At 38.5% G+C, this 18,564-nt stretch overlaps 3 protein-coding genes across 6 annotated transcripts; 1 reads left to right on the top strand and 2 right to left on the bottom strand.

Moving 5' to 3' along the window:
* Positions 1-2,310: 2,310 nt before the first annotated feature.
* LOC101170540 (alpha-2A adrenergic receptor-like) lies at positions 2,311-4,439 on the bottom strand. Its single transcript, XM_004077340.3, has one exon. The coding sequence runs from the start codon at positions 4,279-4,281 to the stop codon at positions 3,106-3,108; it is 1,176 nt and encodes a 391-aa protein (XP_004077388.1). The 5' UTR covers positions 4,282-4,439; the 3' UTR covers positions 2,311-3,105.
* A 904-nt stretch (positions 4,440-5,343) lies between these two features.
* Positions 5,344-9,747, top strand: smndc1 (survival motor neuron domain containing 1). The gene is made up of 6 exons (XM_004077086.4): positions 5,344-5,500; positions 5,810-5,936; positions 6,376-6,518; positions 6,844-7,005; positions 8,161-8,314; positions 8,407-9,747. The coding sequence occupies exons 2-6, from the start codon at positions 5,817-5,819 to the stop codon at positions 8,542-8,544; spliced, it is 717 nt and encodes a 238-aa protein (XP_004077134.1). The 5' UTR covers positions 5,344-5,500; positions 5,810-5,816; the 3' UTR covers positions 8,545-9,747.
* Positions 9,748-11,203: 1,456 nt separating this feature from the next.
* On the bottom strand, positions 11,204-16,220 carry LOC101170365 (max-interacting protein 1). Of its 4 annotated transcripts, XM_011484395.3 has the most exons (7): positions 15,836-16,219; positions 14,756-14,858; positions 14,636-14,665; positions 13,788-13,889; positions 13,474-13,588; positions 11,712-11,883; positions 11,204-11,632 (listed from the first exon to the last, which is right to left on the bottom strand). In XM_011484395.3, exons 1-7 carry the CDS (start codon positions 16,062-16,064, stop codon positions 11,469-11,471), a joined length of 915 nt encoding a protein of 304 aa, XP_011482697.1. In that variant the 5' UTR covers positions 16,065-16,219; the 3' UTR covers positions 11,204-11,468. The 4 variants fall into 4 exon arrangements, 3 of the variants coding, with proteins under 3 accessions (XP_011482697.1, XP_020565164.1, XP_004077135.1); XR_002291847.2 differs by lacking the exons at positions 13,788-13,889; positions 15,836-16,219 and adding an exon at positions 14,963-15,086; XM_020709505.2 differs by lacking the exon at positions 13,788-13,889 and having other exon boundaries at positions 11,204-11,629; positions 15,836-16,220.
* Between the last annotated feature and the right edge of the window lie 2,344 nt (positions 16,221-18,564).

Genomic DNA, 18,564 nt, shown 5'->3' on the forward strand with positions numbered 1-18,564 from the left:
AAAAAAAAAAGAAATCCCACCAGGAGCAGCTTTTAAGAAGAGCATCAAGAGCATAATTTATGTATTTTCAGGAGAAACCTGGCACTGTATTTGCAAACATCAGGAATGTGGGTCTAGATTAGCTATTAATGAAACCGCCGCCAGGCTTGTGAGTGCCGGTATCAAGTCTGGATATATGCAAGGGTTTGTGTTAGGAAGGGTCACAAATTTAAGCCGAATCCAACATTTAAATCACTAACGTCTATATTGGATTAGTCCAGGTTAACATAAACTTTCACCAGTGATGTTGACCTATAAGGTGCAGGTGAAAATTGGACTTCTGTTGGTAGATGGATAGGATGAAAATGTTTTTGTAGGCCAAGACAAAACGCAAGAGTGGATGAATTTTGAGTGTAGGGATTCTGACAAGCAAACTAGAGGGTGGTCCAATATGATGGAAAGGAGGAAGGTGGATTCCCTGTGTGTTCAGCAGAACAGATGAAAGGAGAGAAAGGCTTACAGTTTGGGGGAAGTTTCAATCTGTTTTATTATGGTCTGAATGGAAAGATGAATGAAGAGAGAGAGAGAGATGCTGAAGGATGAATATGATGAGAAGGAGCTGCATTGTATCTTTGTAGAACTAAAGTCTATGACATCATACAGAGAAAGGAGCAGAGGAAGTCTGGATGGCAGAGAAGTACAGTACATTGAAGTTGTTAAGGACATGTATTAGAAAGGTTATAAAAAAGAAACTTATGGCTGTTCCAAATGATGATATGAGGGTGTGAAAACGATAAATGAAGGTTAGATGAAAGTGCATAATTTTTTGTAGTGACCTCTAAGGGAGCATCTCAGACAGAAAAGAGGAATATGACAAGATCAACTGGTGAAATTTAGCATTTATGGTTAATGACTGACCATAACCTCCACTCAAACAGAGACTTAGATATACTTATCAGTGTTACATTTATTGCAAGAATCATTACTCAAAAAAAACTTCCTCACATTTTGTGCAAAATGTATATAACTAGAAATCTGCAATGCTTGTTTATATTATTATTAAATCTATATGTTATGTTTTCATCATTTTTTGTTTTGCTTAAATGTTTTAATATTGCTGTTGAATCTAATTGTTGGGTGCAGATGCATTTGAAAGTGTCGTTCATTTGTAAAGCTGCTCAAACAGCAGCTACACTGCCCTTTTTAATCAAAGGGTGTGTTTGGAAAGCAATCACTCAAGTGAAATTTTCCTAAACACACCTATGCGTGAAGTCAGGTAAAGATATTTGCCTTTAAAGATGGATGGATGGAATTTCCCATGATATTGTCTAATTTACATTTCTGACTGCACCCCATTAGCACAATAAAAAAAAAATCAGAGCTGAAATCATAACTTTCATGTCACAAATATGCCCAAGTCCAAGCAGGAGAAACAGATTCATGGCTCATGAATAATTCTGTGGGAATACTCTGACTGACTGTTTTTCCATTTGTGGTCAGTAATGCCTAATTTTAAGACCCTGAGAAACACTTAAACCACAGAAATTTCAAAATTCCAATCCAGAGTTATGGGAATCATTGTTGGGTACATGTATGAACTCATAATCACACATTTATTGCATGGTTTAGAAAATTAAAGCATATAAAATGAATCAAAAAGGGAAGGAAATAAGGTGTTAGTGGTGTGAAATGTGTGCTGGAATGGAGAAGACTGATAAATATGAAGCAACCTGCACACCGGTTGAGGATCGTAGGACTGATAAGGTTGTGGACATCAACCTCACACTGCAATTTGCAGCAAGCCACTCATATTTCCATCATGGTCCGACATCTGTTTGACTCTAGGGGAAGATTTAATGACCTTCTGCAATGAGTGGCAATAATTCATGATAAACATTGTTCAATGTTAGTGTGCAAACCTGCCTCCCAGGCATCATTTTCTTTTCATGTAATTGTTTTGTTCTTGTCTTTGTTATAAGATGGTATCATCTTTTTTGTGTGGTAAATATTGCTGCCTGTGGATCTTGTTAACTATGTGATAATGGTAAATCCTTTTTATTTATTCGTTTATTTGACAGGGACATTGCATATTAAAAAGCATCGCTGTACTAGAGATAGCCAAAAGTCTATTTTTCATCCAGTACTCCCTCTAGACACTTCATTAAAAATTAGAAGTTTGCATTTGAGATGACCACTTTTTTCAGAGTTGTGTTTTTATTTGATGTTTTATGTATTTTTAATTAGGATGGATGGATGGTTGGATGGATGGATGGATGGATGGATGGATGGATGGATGGATGGATGGATGGATGAATAATTTAATAATTTAATAAGTATCATTAAGTATCAAACCAGCAATACTTGAAGTACAGCTCAAGAAAAATTAAAAAATAAAATTATTGGTTTTCAAATGACACAAATGCTGAACAAACCAGATTACATTTCTACATTTAAAACCAAAAAAACTTGTAAAATGACTTGATTTGGTAGTAATGTTTTGTTATGAATAGGTTAAGTGACTCAAGATAAGTACCTTTATTGATGTTGCTTTGAGCAAAAGCAAAAGACATTTCTAATTGTATCCAGTCTTTTTTTATAATATCCAACAGCAATTAGGAAATTGTTATTTTGCAAAATTGAATTTTCTGTCCTAGGCTTGGAGTGAAAGCAGATTATTGGGCACATTATCACACTGACATCCGTGCTAATTTACAAATAAGTGACATAAGGGGCGGTTATCTGTTAATTTAGCATATTGCACAATCAACACAAGAATTATTCTCCTTTCAAAACGGTATAAAATGTGTGTTAGAGCCAGCATAGGGGAACTAGCATGGCATTTCTTTGCAATATGAGGCTCTTTTGTCTTTCATTATCAAAATGTTCACATCGATTTTATTGATGTAAGACTCCTTTGTCATAAAGACTGTTGAACTGCAAAATAAAATCTTCACCTTGCAGATAATACAAATAGAAAAAATGAACATAACGTGACATTAAAATATTAAAATCTAACATTGCAAGCTTTCACAATACCATCATTTTAGCCATGAAAAAGTAAAAACAAACTATAGTTTTAAAGGAACATTAGCCAAATATAGCATTAAATGGTATAAAGAATATTATCTAAAAACTTAAGTCTTTTTTACAAAGAATTCTTTTAAAAGACTTCCTGAAATCATCATTAAATATTGTGTAAATGACAGGATTTAATGAGCTATTGCAGTAACCAAACCAAAAGAACATTTTGAACAGTGTCTCTGGGACGCAGCAGATGTCACACACAGCTGTAAGTGTGTATGTGAAGAAAAAGGGGAACCAGCAGAGAACAAACACTCCCATGACCACAGCCAGAACAAAGGTGAAGCGTCTTTCTCTGTACTGCCTCCCTTTCCACCTGCTCACTCTCAAGGGAGACAGTGCCTCTGCTTTTGGAGAGGCTTCTCCTGGCTTCGCTTCAGTCACGTCGGTCTTCCTCACATCGATTTTTCTGCTCAGAGAGCGTAGGCAGGTTTCGTTCCCATCTGATGAGGATGGTTCCTCATCCATGTCAAGTCCATTAATCCCCTGACTTTTCACGTCGTTTAAATCATCCACATTTCTGTCTTTTGTTTGTGGGGAGTTGCCATTCTTTACTTGCTTCTCTCCTGGTGGAGCTCTGGTTCTCCTAATGACAATCTGGTAAATCTTTACATACACCATAATCATAATGACACAGGGTGCAAAGAAAGATGCAATGCTGGAGAACAAAATGTACCATTTCTCCTCATTTATTTTGCAAACAGGGCTGTTTGCTTCTCCCCTGTTCTTCTTCATAGTTATAAGTGGAGGGAATGAAATAATGGCTGCAATGACCCAAACCAAACCAATAGTGCATTTAATCATTCGTTGAGTCCTTTTTAAATTATACTTAATGGCCTTAGTGACAGACCAGTACCTGTCCAGGCTTATTGCACACAGGTGGATGATTGATGACGTACAGAAGAGCACATCAAGAGCAGAGTGGATTTCACACCACACTTTACCAAAGTACCAATAGCCCATCAATTCATTGGCTAAGGAGAATGGCATAACTAAGGTGGCAACCAGAATGTCTGCGCATGCCAGAGACACTAAAAACAAGTTCTGTGGCGCCTTCAGAGCTCGGCATGTGATAACCGCAATGACCACCATCACATTGCCAAACACTGTTAGCAGGATGAGCATACAAACCAAAAATGTGAGCGACACTGAGATCTGCACGCTGAAAGGGTGCTTCCCAAGAAAAGTCTCATTTCCACCAGTGAGGTTGAGACAACCCATCAAGACACGCTGGGGCGTCGAGAATATCTGAAGATTTCCTTGTCAAAGGGATCAAAGAGGGCGCTTTGCAGCTGACTCTTTGTTAAATCCATTCAAGATGGCAATGTTGGAGAATTGAGTTTTTTCCTATGGAAGAGCTTCCTGCACAAATCTCTCATTCTTCTACCTAAGAGTGAAAAAAAAATCAACTGAAAAAAAAATGCATTCGGAAAGTTGAAACACTCATTTGGACAAATAAATCCCGATTCACCTACCTCAAATAATAATTTATTTTAAATCTTTAAATATATTTCATCGCAAAAAAAACTCCATCAGTTGCAGGTTGGCTCTGGTTGGTCTTCTTTTCTTCTGCAAAAGAGAAGGAATGTCTCTCATATTATCCTCCTCTGAAGCTGGAAATCTTTGATGCTCCCTCTACTTCAGTGAGAAATAGGATGGGCGGAGTTTATCTGGTGTAGATTTAAAGGACGCTTTGTATTGCTCTGACGCTACAGCCATTGGCGGATTATGACATTTATTCTTTTTTATGATTTATAAACTTAATATCTCATTGTTTTAAGATTATAGCGGTACATCCGCACTCTGCCTTTGCAATATTATTTCTTCTTATCCCTTGAAAGCAAGATTTGTGAAAAGATTGTTTTATGAATTCATGGAAGGGGAAATGAGGATCATCATACAACACTTGTGAGATTGTCGTTTATTTTTATGCTGAATTTCAGAGGTTGGTTTTAGAAATCCTCGCCTTTGTAAACTTTTATGATTAAAAAATATAATGGTTATGGATGGTGAAAAAAAACAACTAAAAAACAAACTGTTACCATTTAAACAGATTCACTATTTTTATTTTGAAATAATAATTTTAAGGCTTTCAAACAAATCACGTGACTTTTATTAAGTAATGTGAAAAACGTAGTAATATCCTACTACTTCAGTCTGCGCAAGAAAGTTGCTTGTTTTAAAATATTTACAATGCAAAAACCCATTTAGGGCGCAGAGTGAAAGTGCCCTTCCTGGCCGACAGGGGGCAGTATTGAGTCTCTTAAGGCTCGGTCTGAAGCAAGGAAATCTCGCGAAGAAATTTTCCGCTTGTTTCCGGTCAGTTTTGTGCCGCTGAAAGAAGAACTTATCTTTATCATAATAATTATTTAAGGTAGTTAGCAAACAATAAATAGCTTAATTATCAGCGCGTTTGTCTACAGATAACTCCCTTACCAAAGTAAGTTTGTTTCCAGTTGCATTTTTGTCATTACGCTAGCATTTTGCTTGTAATGGTAATTGTAGCCTCACGACTAGGCCAAGAGACCTTGATAACCCACTTAGCGACGTGCTATGGTTGACGTTGTTGACACATGATACACATTGTATTTCTGTTTTTGGGGGGACCATAGAAACACTGCGCTAGTGGAATATTATATACACCCTCCTGTTTTCTCTTAATTTGTGTTTCGTATTGTAAATTTAGCCGAAACGTCGAACAAATGCTAAGTGGCTAGTTTATGCTGCACGATGCTGTTTGTTTTGTTAGCGCTCAGATGTCTGAGGACCTGGTGAAACAGTTGAACAGCTACAAAGCTCAGCTCCAGCAAGTCGAATTTGCTTTGTCTACCGACACTGAAAATGAAGACCTTCAAAAGCTTCAGAAGGACTTACGGGTTTGTGATTGCTGTTTTTTCTCCTTAAATTTATCTTGTTATCCATAGTAAAACAAAATGCGAGGCTAATTTTGAAAGCCAAGGAAGATGTATTGTGTTCATTTATTCCTTTAAATATAAATTTATTATACTTGATCAAAGTAATCTTTTACGTAATATTGATTAATACGTTTAATTTCATTGACTGAAAGTTAGACATTTAAACAGGCTTTGAAAGGAAGTTAAAAATATGAATAGTATCAAATGATGTACTTGTTGCAAATGGACCATTTTCAATTATTGATTCATTTGTTTGTTTTGTATTATTATTAGTTTTAGGTTTACATCTTTTACCCTATAAATATGCATAGTCTGCAACCCTTTAAAAAAAGTCTGAAAATGTTACAAGTGTCTTTTCATAAAGTACTCATCTATGAAAATCTCTCTTTTTCTTTTTCAGGAGGTTATTGAACTTACAAAAGATCTGCTGAGCTCACAGCCCACTGATGGAACCTCAACTACCACCAGTACAGAAAAACCTCCCAAAAAGCATACCTGGAAAGTGGGAGATCGATGTATGGCTTTGTGGGGTAATGATGGACAGTGAGTGTCACCTCCTCCTTAATTATTTTTATAGCAATGCATGCCTTTAAGAAATATCTAGGATATTCCTTATCTTTTTTTTGCTTTTCAGTGGAAACGTAGTTCAAAGAGTTGATTGTTTTTTTTATATACAGTGATGATGGTTGACACTTAAGGGTATTAAGTATTAGGAATATTAGGTGATGGACTTCCACATGATAGACCTGTTTTGAACTAAAGTATCACTTATCCTCTTGTAAAACTGTTTGGATTTAATAGTTTTGAGAATAGTAATCCTGAGTTTTTGGTTCCTACTCACCTGCTTACAGACGGGATTTTTTTGCAGGGTGTATGAAGCGGAAATTGAGGAGATAGACCGAGAGAACGGAACTGCAGCCATAAACTTCATCGGATATGGAAACGCTGAAGTGGTTCCTCTGCAGAACATCAAGGCCTTGGAGGAGGGAATGCTCTCTATTGACGATGGAGGTGCAAAGGCAAAGTCCAAGTAAGAGGAGACCCAAATTAACACTCGCCAGTTGCCAATCACAAGCTTTTGCATGTGTCGCTAGTATGCAACCACAGAGGGCTATTGATGGGGGATAATATTTTCATAGACTAAACTTTAAGACGTGGTTGATAAATACAACAAAATCATTACGGATGTTCATAGAAAATTTGTATTTTCTTTATATAATAACAGACATGAATCCACTGTGTATGCAAACCACATTAGAGCCCACCACCCCACGTCAGACAGCCATTATAGATGCCTGCATCTTTAGCGTCAATACCATAATGGCAAGAATCCAAAACATTTGAATGTTTTCAGGTTTTTATGTTATGATTTCATATAAAAACGAATCACCTATAGGCAGAAATGGGGAAAGATTACATTTTTTCTTTTTGAAATATGCCTCTCTCTAGTCCTTTGTTTTCTCAGCATGTTTTAATCAGTTTACAGTTAGATCTAGGGATGTAATGATCAGGTGTTTTTTTTTTGGCATTTGATTTTGAGTATCGGCTGATTCCAAGTGCTCTGTGTAACATTTAAACAGTGCACTTCCATGAACAAGCGAGCAAAAAAAGTGCAACTATCAACTACAAAAAGCACTTAACTATTGACTAGTAAAATAGGTAATAATTAATCCAGTGAGAACATTTAGTGACTATCTTCATTATCGTCAAAGCTATTAAACATTTTTGATCATTTGTGATTCACATCTCTATAAAAAATCTTTAATAAAAATGTCTTTCTGCTCCAATCTTTGTTTTAGCATAAATATGATTATGAATGAATAGCTTATATCAATGTTACCATTTTTGAGTTCGATGTGAGTGAATTTATATATTTTTATAACCACCGTGTCTTCAAGAGTTTGTACTTTGTAGGCAGTCTCTTACAGAGTGAGCCATTCTCATTAATAGAAACAAAAACTAGATATTTTTTCTGTTGAAATGCTTTTGTAGGTTTTTGTTTGAGTTCAGATAAAACACAAGACACTTGCTGTCAGTTATAGACGTTTATGAAAGCATTATTGCTTCTGGAAGTCCCAATCAGTGAATATCTCTATTTCTTTTTGTCTGTGTGATCTGCTGAAAAATGTTGTATTGTGTTTGCACAGTTTTGACCAGCTGTTTCTTCGTTTGTGCGTATTTCTAGGAAAGAGATGATAGCAGAGCAACGGGAATATAAAAAGAAAAAAGCCCAGAAAAAGGTCCAAAGGATGAAGGAGTTGGAGCAGGAGAGGGAAGAGCAAAAATCCAAATGGCAACAGTTCAACAACAAAGCATACTCGAAGAACAAAAAAGGACAGGTAGAATTGATGCATTGGTGCATTTAAACAGGCCTGAAGCCATGAAATGCTTTCAATTTTAATCACTCATCGTGCCTTTTCGTGTCTTACAGGTCAAAAGAAGCATATTTGCTTCCCCGGAAAGCGTAAACGGAAAGGTGGGAGTGGGAACTTGTGGTATAGCAGACAAACCGATGACCCAGTACAATGACACGTCAAAGTACAACGTCAGGCATTTAATGCCCCAGTGATTTCACATTCTGTACATAATTTGCTATAATATGAGCTGAATCCGTGCTTTCCATTGTGTTTATACGTGATATTAAACTCTCAAGTAAAGAAAGCTTTCAAAGGAGTTGCTTGCACACCAGTGTTTGAATAATTGTGGAATTTTTCTTTCCTTATTGTATTGTGTAAGTCCAACAACAATCAGTAGGAGGGAGGTTTTCCGGCACTGGATTGCAGTCCGCTGTGGTAAAAACAGGCTGTCATTAAGAGGCTGTAGATTTTTGTTGTTCGACTACAGCAAAAGGCTCCGCCCCTGAGACCCGTAAAGCCATACATGTCTAGATTTGAGGTGTACGTTTGTCTAGTCCAAAAGTTTAGAAATCTGAATTTAGATTATGGTGTTGATTTGAAAGTGCTCCAGATGCATTTAAACATATGTATATACATAACAGTGAAATAAAGGATTTGTTTTTGGTTTTTAAAAATTCGCCATCTCCCATTTTCTGCTCTGATGTTGTTGTGTTTGTCCTGTAGGTGGCAGTAAAGACTCAAATACGACAGAGTGTTAGATTAACCATAAAAGTTTAATTATGATAAAAAATTCAACATAAATAAAATTATAAATTTAGGATCAAAAAGTTGTAATTTTACAAGGGTAAAGGTATGTTTTTTTCTTTTAAATAAAGTTCCAAAGTAAAGCAGATTTAAAGATTTTTCAGTAGTGTGATGTCATCAATGTTCTCGACAACATCAGTAAAACAGGTAATGCTTTCTTTATTGATTTATTTTAAAAGCTGAATGTAATGTTTTATTTTTGAAATTGCATGACTTTGATTTCAAAATGACAACTTTTTGATGTATAGATAAACAACTTATAAATTATGAATTTTTGTTCACGGTTGTAAGACTGCATTCTTGTAAAATTTTGACTTTACTCACAATATTATGACTTCATCTTGTAAAAAAAATAAGTATTTTTTTAATTCTGGTAAAAATTTTCACTTTTTCTCATAATTTGCAAATGTTCTTGTAAAATTAAGACTTTTCTCAATTTCACAACTAAATCAAGTAAAAGTTTGACATTTTCTCAATTTTACAACTTTATTCTTATATTCGTTGATTTCTCTTTCCTGGTGGCTCTAATACTCAGTTGTACTGAGTTCATTGAAAAATGTGAAAAATTTAATACAGAACTGCAGAATATCTTAAATTAATAATCATGTCAACATGTTTGTTGTGATGGTTGTTTTCTCTGAGCGTAAACAAGAAAATCTGTGAAAGACAAGTAATTCTTTAAGAAACCATTACCTCCATGCAAGAAGAAACGTTATTTGTGTGTAGAGGTTTATTAAGATTTCAGGAATAAGTATAAGGAATCGTAACAAAGTATTAGTAAGGATCAGCAGCATATTTTTTAACACAGAAATCACTTTGAATGGAGCATTTTCGGAACAAGAAACCATTTTGTCTCTGCATTTACTTCCATAGCAAAGTTTTCCGCGGCGCGGGTACTGTTCATCTGAATGTAGTCGGGTGTGAAGGACCTCTCCAAAAAGAGAAAACTTTGTGCAAGAATCGATCCCCGTGTTAAGACACAATTTGGTGGCGATCTCCATATGACCTGGATCAGAAGGAGCGATCAGACTTGAACATCTAAATTTGGTTTTATGGATTTGATTAGGTCAGCAGTGCAACTGTGTGGAAAAGAGACAGAATCTTCTGTAAGAAATGTAAGAATCCATATTTCTGTCTGCTACAATACAAAAAAAAAAACATCCACTATTAAACACTGATGTATACCCAAAAGCAGTTTTCCATAGTTTGTCGTTCATGCTATCTACATTAAGAGTTGTCAATCCAAAGCTCATTAAAACATGATTGGAAAGGATACATTCATAAACATGCACCATAGCAATTGTACTCAATGACAAGTCTTTTTTAATGATTATTAGTAGCTGCGTACTACTCTACCACAGCAGCTGTTGGAGTTGGATGGACAGAATAATCGACTACAACCCAGCCAACGCCACAAAGAAGATCAAACTGGAAACGTTATTGCTTGAGCTTTGTGCTTGGGTGAGAAAAACAAGATGGCTTCTTACTGTCTAATTTGCCCACAGAGAAAGCATTCAACTAAACGTCACACAGAGGAATGGATGAAAGTCCCAGCACTGCGTCATGCTTCAACGGGGATCAAATCAGGGAAAGTTTGGTACACACTTTCAAGTAAAATTGGGGGGGGGAATGGCTGTTTAAGCACAGCCAAGAGTATAATTCTTCAAAAAAAATAAATAGGCTAAATAAATTAGACCTACATGGACTACACTACCCGTCATAATAGAATATGTTCATTGAAGAAGAGGCGAGGTGATGCTTGGGGTCTGTAAGCAGAAAGAGCAGGTTTTGGAATGCAGACATCATAGCCCTTGCTGGCATGTGCATCAACAAGAAGTGCTGTCTGGATTTCTCATCCAGTGAAAAAAGGGCTTTGTTTTTAAAAAGGCAAAATGGAGCAAAAGTTCCCGATGTGGAGCTTCTAGCTGGTATTAGTTTGTTTGTTTTGCTGGTTTCCAAAGATGATTAAACGCAGAGTTGACCCTTCAGTGTTTGACACTGGTGCAGTGATGGGCCCTCCACTGAAACGTTAAAGCCAGGTGTTGGTTTGTGTCGGGTAAAGGGACGTTTTTTGGTGATTGGGTTAACTTTTAAAAATAGGAATCTTGAGTATTGCCATAGATTTTACGGTGGTCATGGGAAATGTAGTAAAGCCTGTCGGCTTTAGGAGGGGACACTAGTTGGACTTTCAGACTGATCTTAAGGCGGCTTCTTGGGGGAAGGTTTCCATGTGTCCAAAAGAGCTGACTGAAATTTGGGGAGGGGCTTTACGCTGGAACTTTGAAAGTGAAAGCCGCCAGAGATTGGAGTAGGGGGGTAATCAGCTGGTGCTTTAAGCAGAGAAGGCCAGCTTTAGACTACATGTGGAGTAGCCTTCATCGCTGGCTGAGCTCTGCAGGCTGCTGTGGTCATCCAGGTCGCTTGCACCACTGGTGCTAATGCTGTCCATTTCTCCATGGGAGAACTCGGTGCTTTCCACATCAACTTCTATATCTTCTGCCAAAAAAATAAACAGTGGAAATGAGTTCAACTTTCAAAAGTCTATGTGAGCAAGTCTGTGTGTTGGGAGGCTAACCTCTGTCCGACTCGGAGCGATCAGAGTCCATGCGGGAGCCCAGGCTGTCGGTGCGAACCCTCTCCCGCTCCCCATGAGTCTGCAGCAGAGCAAGTTGTCTCTGCAGGTGCCTCTGTTCCCTCTCCAGTGTCTCCAGTTGGTGCTGACTTCTACGGTCAGTCTCTTCAAGTTTCTGAAACAGAGCCAAAGAAGACTTTTACAATTTCCAAGAATAACTTCTCTGATCATCCAAAGGAAGCAAATCCCCATTTTACAATCAGTTTCCCACACATTGGAGTCGCTTTAATCATCGCATCCCAAAAGAGCGTTTTTGTGTTGTTTTGTTTTTGTACATCCTGTAGCTTTAAGCCTTCTGGCACCTGCACCTGCTCCACCCTTTTACTATCAAACCTCTGGTTCCAAAACAATGCTTTAACCTTCACAAGAGTCATTTCCTACACTTCAAATAGACCAGCCCAAAGTCAGCAGCTGACATCCCAGTTATTCCACTCCCCGCTGTGTTAAAGTTACACTGACAGTTGCCAGCATTGCTTTAATATTACAGCATTCATTAGCACCCCAGCTGTTAGGATTAGTTTATATCTCTCTGGTTGCAGGCTTTGATAGTTGGTAGTTTGGGGGTGGAGGCTCTTACACTACAGTCTTTAGTTGCATCATGTAGATCAGACAGTGAGTCAGACAATCAATCAGGGAGGCCTTTAAACACTAAGACCTGACATCCACGCCCAGATGAAATGGAAAAATTAAAAACCACTAGAAAAAACGGGTTCCTTCACTATTCACTACATAGTGCACTATAGATTGCCTTCACCATTTAGTAGAGCTGTTCAAATCTATAATTCCAAAATCAAGTGCTTTCTGCAGAAAACCAGAGTGCATTGATGCTCACTAGATTAGCGAATATAGACCACAATGCATTGCTTTTGAATAATTTTTTTTATGTGAAAAAAAAGCATTTGGGTTTATTTTTTGTAAACCATCCAAGGTCTTATCTTCAGAACACAGTGGATTCATAAATAGTTTTCGTAAAATTTTCATATGTATTAGGTATTTACTTCGAATATTTTGTATCGTCATATTTACAATTAAAAAAAAAAAGAAGTAGTAAAGATGGTGTCCAAATTGCTTCTGAAATCCAGGACACTAGATATTCCCACGCTAAATCATTTTTTTTTTTTTAGTAGTTAGGAAGTAGAGAGGGAATCCAGACATAGTCATGATGTCCAAACAAAATGCTCAAAAAGCCTTGAGGTACTATCATCCACTGATTCCAGTGCTATTTTTAAACACCACACTAACCTAACCATCTGCTGTTCACATATTCACATACACTTCGTTAAATTATGGCTAATGCAAAAATACGACTGGTGCTGTAGCATGAACCCAGCATGCAGAGCATTCAGGTTCCTGCCATCTTGCATTTGTTGTAATTACACTCTAAAAGTGCCTATCAACAAAGCATGTTTTACCCAGCAACAAGCAGTCGACTAATTCTAAAAGCATCAACACTTTTATGGTGCCTGAAAGACTGATAGGAGACATCCTTAAAAATAAGTGAAGTCATTTATTATTTTTAAATCTCGGGGTATAAAATATGATTGTGCAATTGCCTTTTTATTACTTTGTTATCACACCAATGTTTATGAATAATAATAAAAACCTGAATTCAGGGCCAAGAATAAATAGGAAGTAGTGCTGCTGTTGAGGAACGACAGGCCTGCAGCGGCGTCCAAATCTGTGTTTGCACCATAAACTACCACACCTTGATGTGTGCTTGGGCCTTGTTGAGCAGTCCCAGTGTTGTGTGCCGACTGCAGTCTGGTCCCAGAGGGATGAGTGACTTCAACCTCTCCAAACACAAGCGGAGGTGTGCTCGCCTGTGGGAACATACAGTCACGCTTATGTCTCTTCAGAGAGAACACGCACACGGGCACACAATGTCAACCATTTATAAACCAACCAAAAAAGAGGGTTTTGACATGTTTACAGTACAAATACCAAAATCTTAGCACAACACAGATTCTGTAAAGTAAATTTCCTTTGAGTAAACATATAAATTTTAATATTGTAACTAACCACTGGTTTTCTGGTGTGAAATGTTCTGCATCTAAATCCCATCTGCACATTTTGAAGTTGCTGAGGTCAGCTGGATATCCTGTTCCTGAGTCACCATGGGGTCTGTGGTTTGAACAAATGCAGGCACTAACAAGGACTCCCACTTCAACTTCAAGTGACTACAATGTAGGTCAAATCATGATGTCATCTGAATTGCCCTTTATTTTAGTGTTTCCACCTCCAGAATTTGTTGTTTTTTTTTAACCGTTTTCTGGAATAGCTTTCTTGCAAGATCACGGAGGAATTTTTAAATGGGAGGAATAAATCCCTTGATAAGTGTTTATCTTGGTGCAGCAGAAAGATCTGCTGTTCGGTTCCCAACTGTGAAACTCTCAGGAAGGAACCCTGTTGTCTGGAAACAGACAGTTCTGGTTTGCTGACTGGGGAAATGTCTGCACGTCCTCCAGGAACAATACTGCTACTGAAGCTGAATTTTATTTGCCTTGCAAAATGCAAGCGGCTGCACTGTTAGGACACACAGATCTCCAGACTTGTGACGGGGGGGAATCCATTTGCAAATGATATATTGATAAGATGAATTTATTCCTAACGATCCACCTTATATAGAGAATAAATAAGATATGCAAACATTGGCAGAGTGGAGACAGGTTGTCTGATCATCAGAGCTCCTCTTTGTTGCTAGCAGCAGGTCTGGGGCAATTTTAGAAAAATCTTCCTCTTTCAAATGATTTTTGCTTGTGCGTGTAAAATAGGTCAGTTTGAAAAAGAAAAACAATACATTTAATTAAACTAAAAATAGAAATGGCTACAAACATATTCTTTTCAGCCATTATTTCCATTTAGCTCACCTGTTCTTTTCCAGTTCATTGTGTGCTGACCTGTTTAAAAAAAACGGGAAAAAAAAGATAATAATTATGCAAAACAAAATACTCTGCATGTCACATGGGAAGAAAATTAGCAATCATTACCTATTGTGAATGTTATCCAACTTCCTGTTCTTGAATTTACGCTGTTTTTGTTGATGTGCAAACTGCGATGCAGGGTATGTTGAAGCATAACCGTGTTCACATTCTGGTGAAAAGAGAAGGTTAAGAGGATTAAATATTCTGTTTATGTTAACTACTAGTGTTACTAGCAAAAAAAATGTGACAAAACGTGTATTCGTTTAAACGTACAGATGGATTCTGGGTAATACTTATTAATAGTTCACATCAAGACTACACGACAAGTACTAGCGTTAAAGTCATTGCAGGTTGTTGTATGTCAGTGTTTTTTTCAACCTAGCCTGTTTCGGCTGTGAGCTCATTGTTACTATAAAAACCTACAGTTCCCGTGAACCCTTCGTCCAAGTAACATCTGACGTCACTCAAATTCTAGAAAGAGATTGGTTATTCATGGTGACCCAGGTGCTGGGAACACGTCTGCCAGCCAATGAGAGCTTCGGGATTTGTTCCATGTGGAAACCATGTGAACAACACATACAAGGAAGCTGCTGCTGCCCGAGGAAACCATGGCAGGACTTCGAAATAGGAAATTTAAGAGGAACTAAAATTTTAATTAGTTTTTTCTTTATCAACAAGACGCCTGTCAAACACATTTAATAGCTTTATCTTTTGAAAAGCGCCGATAAACTGAAACGTAAAGTTCGATCAGAAGTTAATATAAACGAGGATATAAATGTGGGCCTACCTCAAAGCCATAGCAAATTTGAGACCCGAATTCGCTTTAATGCAACATAATAGCGTATACGAAGGACTACATTAAATGGCAGCGAACGTTGGAGGTTATTTTTTGCTGCATTATGCGTTTTTTCTGGAAATACAGCCGCTTTATGACTTCCCAATGCAATGTGTTTTTATTAAATAAAAAAATCCCATCCAGAGACGCATTTAAGCGTTGAGCTGATTAAACGACGGTTCTGCAGAAGCATTTGAAACATTAATAACCGCTGTCTCGGGCCAGTTCATGTGTCCGCTGCGCGTCTTGTCGCCCTCGCCTCTATTGTTGTCTGCTCGCTTCATTATTCCCTGCAGCCCGTGTTTACTTACTTCCATTGTTCTTCTCAACATTTTCAATATAATCGGCTGCATCGAGCAGAACTTGCACGTTCTTCATGAAAGTGCCGATCTGGTCCATTGCGGAACAGTTGGAGTATAAAACCTCGCTGAAAGAATAGTCGGGCATCTCTGCGAAATCCTGCTGGTCCATGAACGCGTCAGACTCCGACAGGACCTCTTCGGGTTTCAGCTCGCTGTGCTGCCGCATGAACTTTACCATTATATACGTTTTTGGATGCTTTTTTTTTGTTGTGGAAAGGGGAGAAGCGGCAGAGAGGGCTTTAACAAATACGCAGCGCTGGAATTGCTCCCCTCGTCCTGTGCGCGCACCGAGCGGATGACTGAAATGAACTAGGCTGGATGCAGTTGCAGTCCTTAGCCTCAGCCACTTGCCCTACTTGGTGGATAATCCCTCCCACTAACGCATGCACATTGCATTCATTGTCAACTGTTCTATAATACATCCTTATCGATGGAGCAGGAGCATAACACAAAAACCTGCCAATATGAGCTTCCTGCTGGAATAACCGTCTGGAATAAACATGTCAAATGTCCTGAAAGCATTACATACACCCCAGGGTGGCCTTGGTGGCACCTGCTTTGCCCTAAGTAATACATGTGTAATAATGTGAATCTTTTGTGTTGCAAGAGGCCACAAATAACACCATTATTCCCATCCTTTGAACCGCATGTTTTATTTTATCTGCAAAAGTGTGGAAGAGATTTAAAAGCTTAGTGAAAATGCACCCTTATTTACTCCAGAAAATTTGCTGTTTTATATATTTTTTTCTTCCTTTTTGATCATTAGGGTGTAATTTTTTTTTTTGTGTTCATAGGACAGTCATAAATGAAGGAAACGTTTTCGTTTTTTCACAAAACCCTTAACTTTTGACCATAACTAACCTTGAACTTTCAATTTCCCAATCCAGGTTGGCTGTCCCTTTTTAAGAGATTAAGAAGTCAGTCTGTACCCCCCACCCTCCACACACACAGACACACTGAATGGGATGTTGGGGAGCAGAAAGGAAAGAGACTGCCTTTGTGAGGCCAGCCATGCGTGCAGGGCCGTGGTGTGCCTCTGAGACAATGGGTGCAGATGGCCGGCCTGCTGCAGATGTGGCCAAGCCTGTGTAACGGACGCCTGTGAGAGGGAGAGCTCTCCCTCCAATGGAGTCTGGAGTAGACGCCTGCTTCTTTCTGGACACCAAAGGAAGGGATGCCATTAAGCAATACCTGTGTTGAATGATTGCCACCTTAAGGCTTTTCTATGTAGCTTTATTACTGAGAGCTTAACCCTAATGCAATGCCTAAGAGTGACAGGTGGTGTCAGCCGTGCGTCTTTTTAAGAGAGGAAAACTGCAAACACCTCCTCAGGAAATATGGTCTGTTGGGAAGCTTTTCTGCCGGCTGGGTCGACTGCCTGTCCTGCACACTGATAGCAACAGTCCAGAAAGCCGACCTGCTGCAGGTTGGTGTAGAATGTGACCCCAACTGGAGTAATCTGAAAAGCCTCAGGATTACGCCACTGGCTCGGCTGTCACTCGGCTGGAGTGTGTTTGTAGAAGAATGGCACAAATGTTCTGCTGAGGTCTCGGGTTTCACAGCGTAATTTACATTTCTGATGATGTTTAGATGGAAAATGAATGCAGCTGCAACACCAAAGTGCTATCTGTGGGTGTTCCTGATGCTACCAGCTGCACAAGCTGAAAGTGGCCTCAGAGGATGGGCAGCAGCTATCTTCTGTTTTAAGACAATGGCTGAACTTTGACCTGAGGTCACAGCCCAACAGCAGACACAGCCACCTGCTCTTTATTCCCTTAAAGGCCCACTCTGATAAAAATCGTGTTTTTTTTAACATGTGTTTGTTGCATTTTCTCATGATGGATGACTTATATAAAGTATATTAAGCTTAAAATTGCATTTCTGCACATTTATTCATTTGAATTGTTGTGAATCAGGAGCAGATGAAAAAATGCTGTTGAAAAAAAGGATGTAGGTGTGATGTAGAAGCTACTACAGCAAACAGCAAGCTCCCTGCTCTGATGCATCCCCTTTCAGACAAATAGATCCATGTCCATCTTTGTTTTCCTCGTCTGATCTGGCATCTGCCCCAAAGCCGTGAAGCGGGATCGCTGCAATATTGTGCGCTATTTTTGTTGCACTGGAAATGTTATGTTTAGGAGCGTGAGGGGCTGTAGGCAAGTGGGAGTGTGTGTAAACAGAGCTCTCAGTTATGGGTGATGGGAAGGGGGGAGGGGGTCACTTTACACCAACAGTCCCTGACACAACTCAATGGCTAATTTATAATTAACTACTGTTCTATGTTCTAGAAAACAACAAAGGTTTTTTACTCTTAAAAAAAAAAAATAGTTAAAAGACCACATCAAAAGATGATGGGAGTGATTGCAAACATGATTTTCAACCTGGGATGTAAAGGGAGAAAAGGTTTTAGCATTCATGTGTATTTTGGGGGTGGTGCGGACAGATCCCATTGGTCCGGGGACTTGAACACCTGTTGGAGACACCAAATCCCTTCTTTGTCTCCCCGGCTCCCTCTGAGTGCATTCCCATGACAACCTCCATTCAGGTCATGGCCGAACACTGATTATTCAGCTTCACATGGTCAGTTATCACCAGAGTGAGGGCATCGTTTTTGTTTTTTATATTGGGGGGGGGATACTTGTCAAGAAAAGCAAACACTTAATAAGTTTTCAGAAAAG

This window comes from Oryzias latipes, chromosome 15 (genome assembly GCF_002234675.1).
Source record: "Oryzias latipes chromosome 15, ASM223467v1".
Lineage (NCBI taxonomy): Eukaryota > Metazoa > Chordata > Actinopteri > Beloniformes > Adrianichthyidae > Oryzias > Oryzias latipes.

Excerpts from the sequence above, each read along its gene's own strand:
- LOC101170540 (XM_004077340.3), bottom strand. The coding sequence starts at position 4,281 with ATGGGTTGTCTCAACCTCACTGGTGGAAATGAGACTTTTCTTGGGAAG.
- smndc1 (XM_004077086.4), top strand. The coding sequence starts at position 5,817 with ATGTCTGAGGACCTGGTGAAACAGTTGAACAGCTACAAAGCTCAGCTC. Across the intron at positions 5,937-6,375 it reads AGCTTCAGAAGGACTTACGG|GAGGTTATTGAACTTACAAA; the intron begins GTTTGTGATTGC and ends TTTCTTTTTCAG. Across the intron at positions 7,006-8,160 it reads GGTGCAAAGGCAAAGTCCAA|GAAAGAGATGATAGCAGAGC; the intron begins GTAAGAGGAGAC and ends GCGTATTTCTAG.
- LOC101170365 (XM_011484395.3), bottom strand. The coding sequence starts at position 16,064 with ATGGTAAAGTTCATGCGGCAGCACAGCGAGCTGAAACCCGAAGAGGTC. Across the intron at positions 13,890-14,635 it reads AATGAACTGGAAAAGAACAG|ACCCCATGGTGACTCAGGAA; the intron begins GTGAGCTAAATG and ends TTCAAACCACAG. Across the intron at positions 13,589-13,787 it reads TTCACACCAGAAAACCAGTG|GCGAGCACACCTCCGCTTGT; the intron begins GTTAGTTACAAT and ends ATGTTCCCACAG.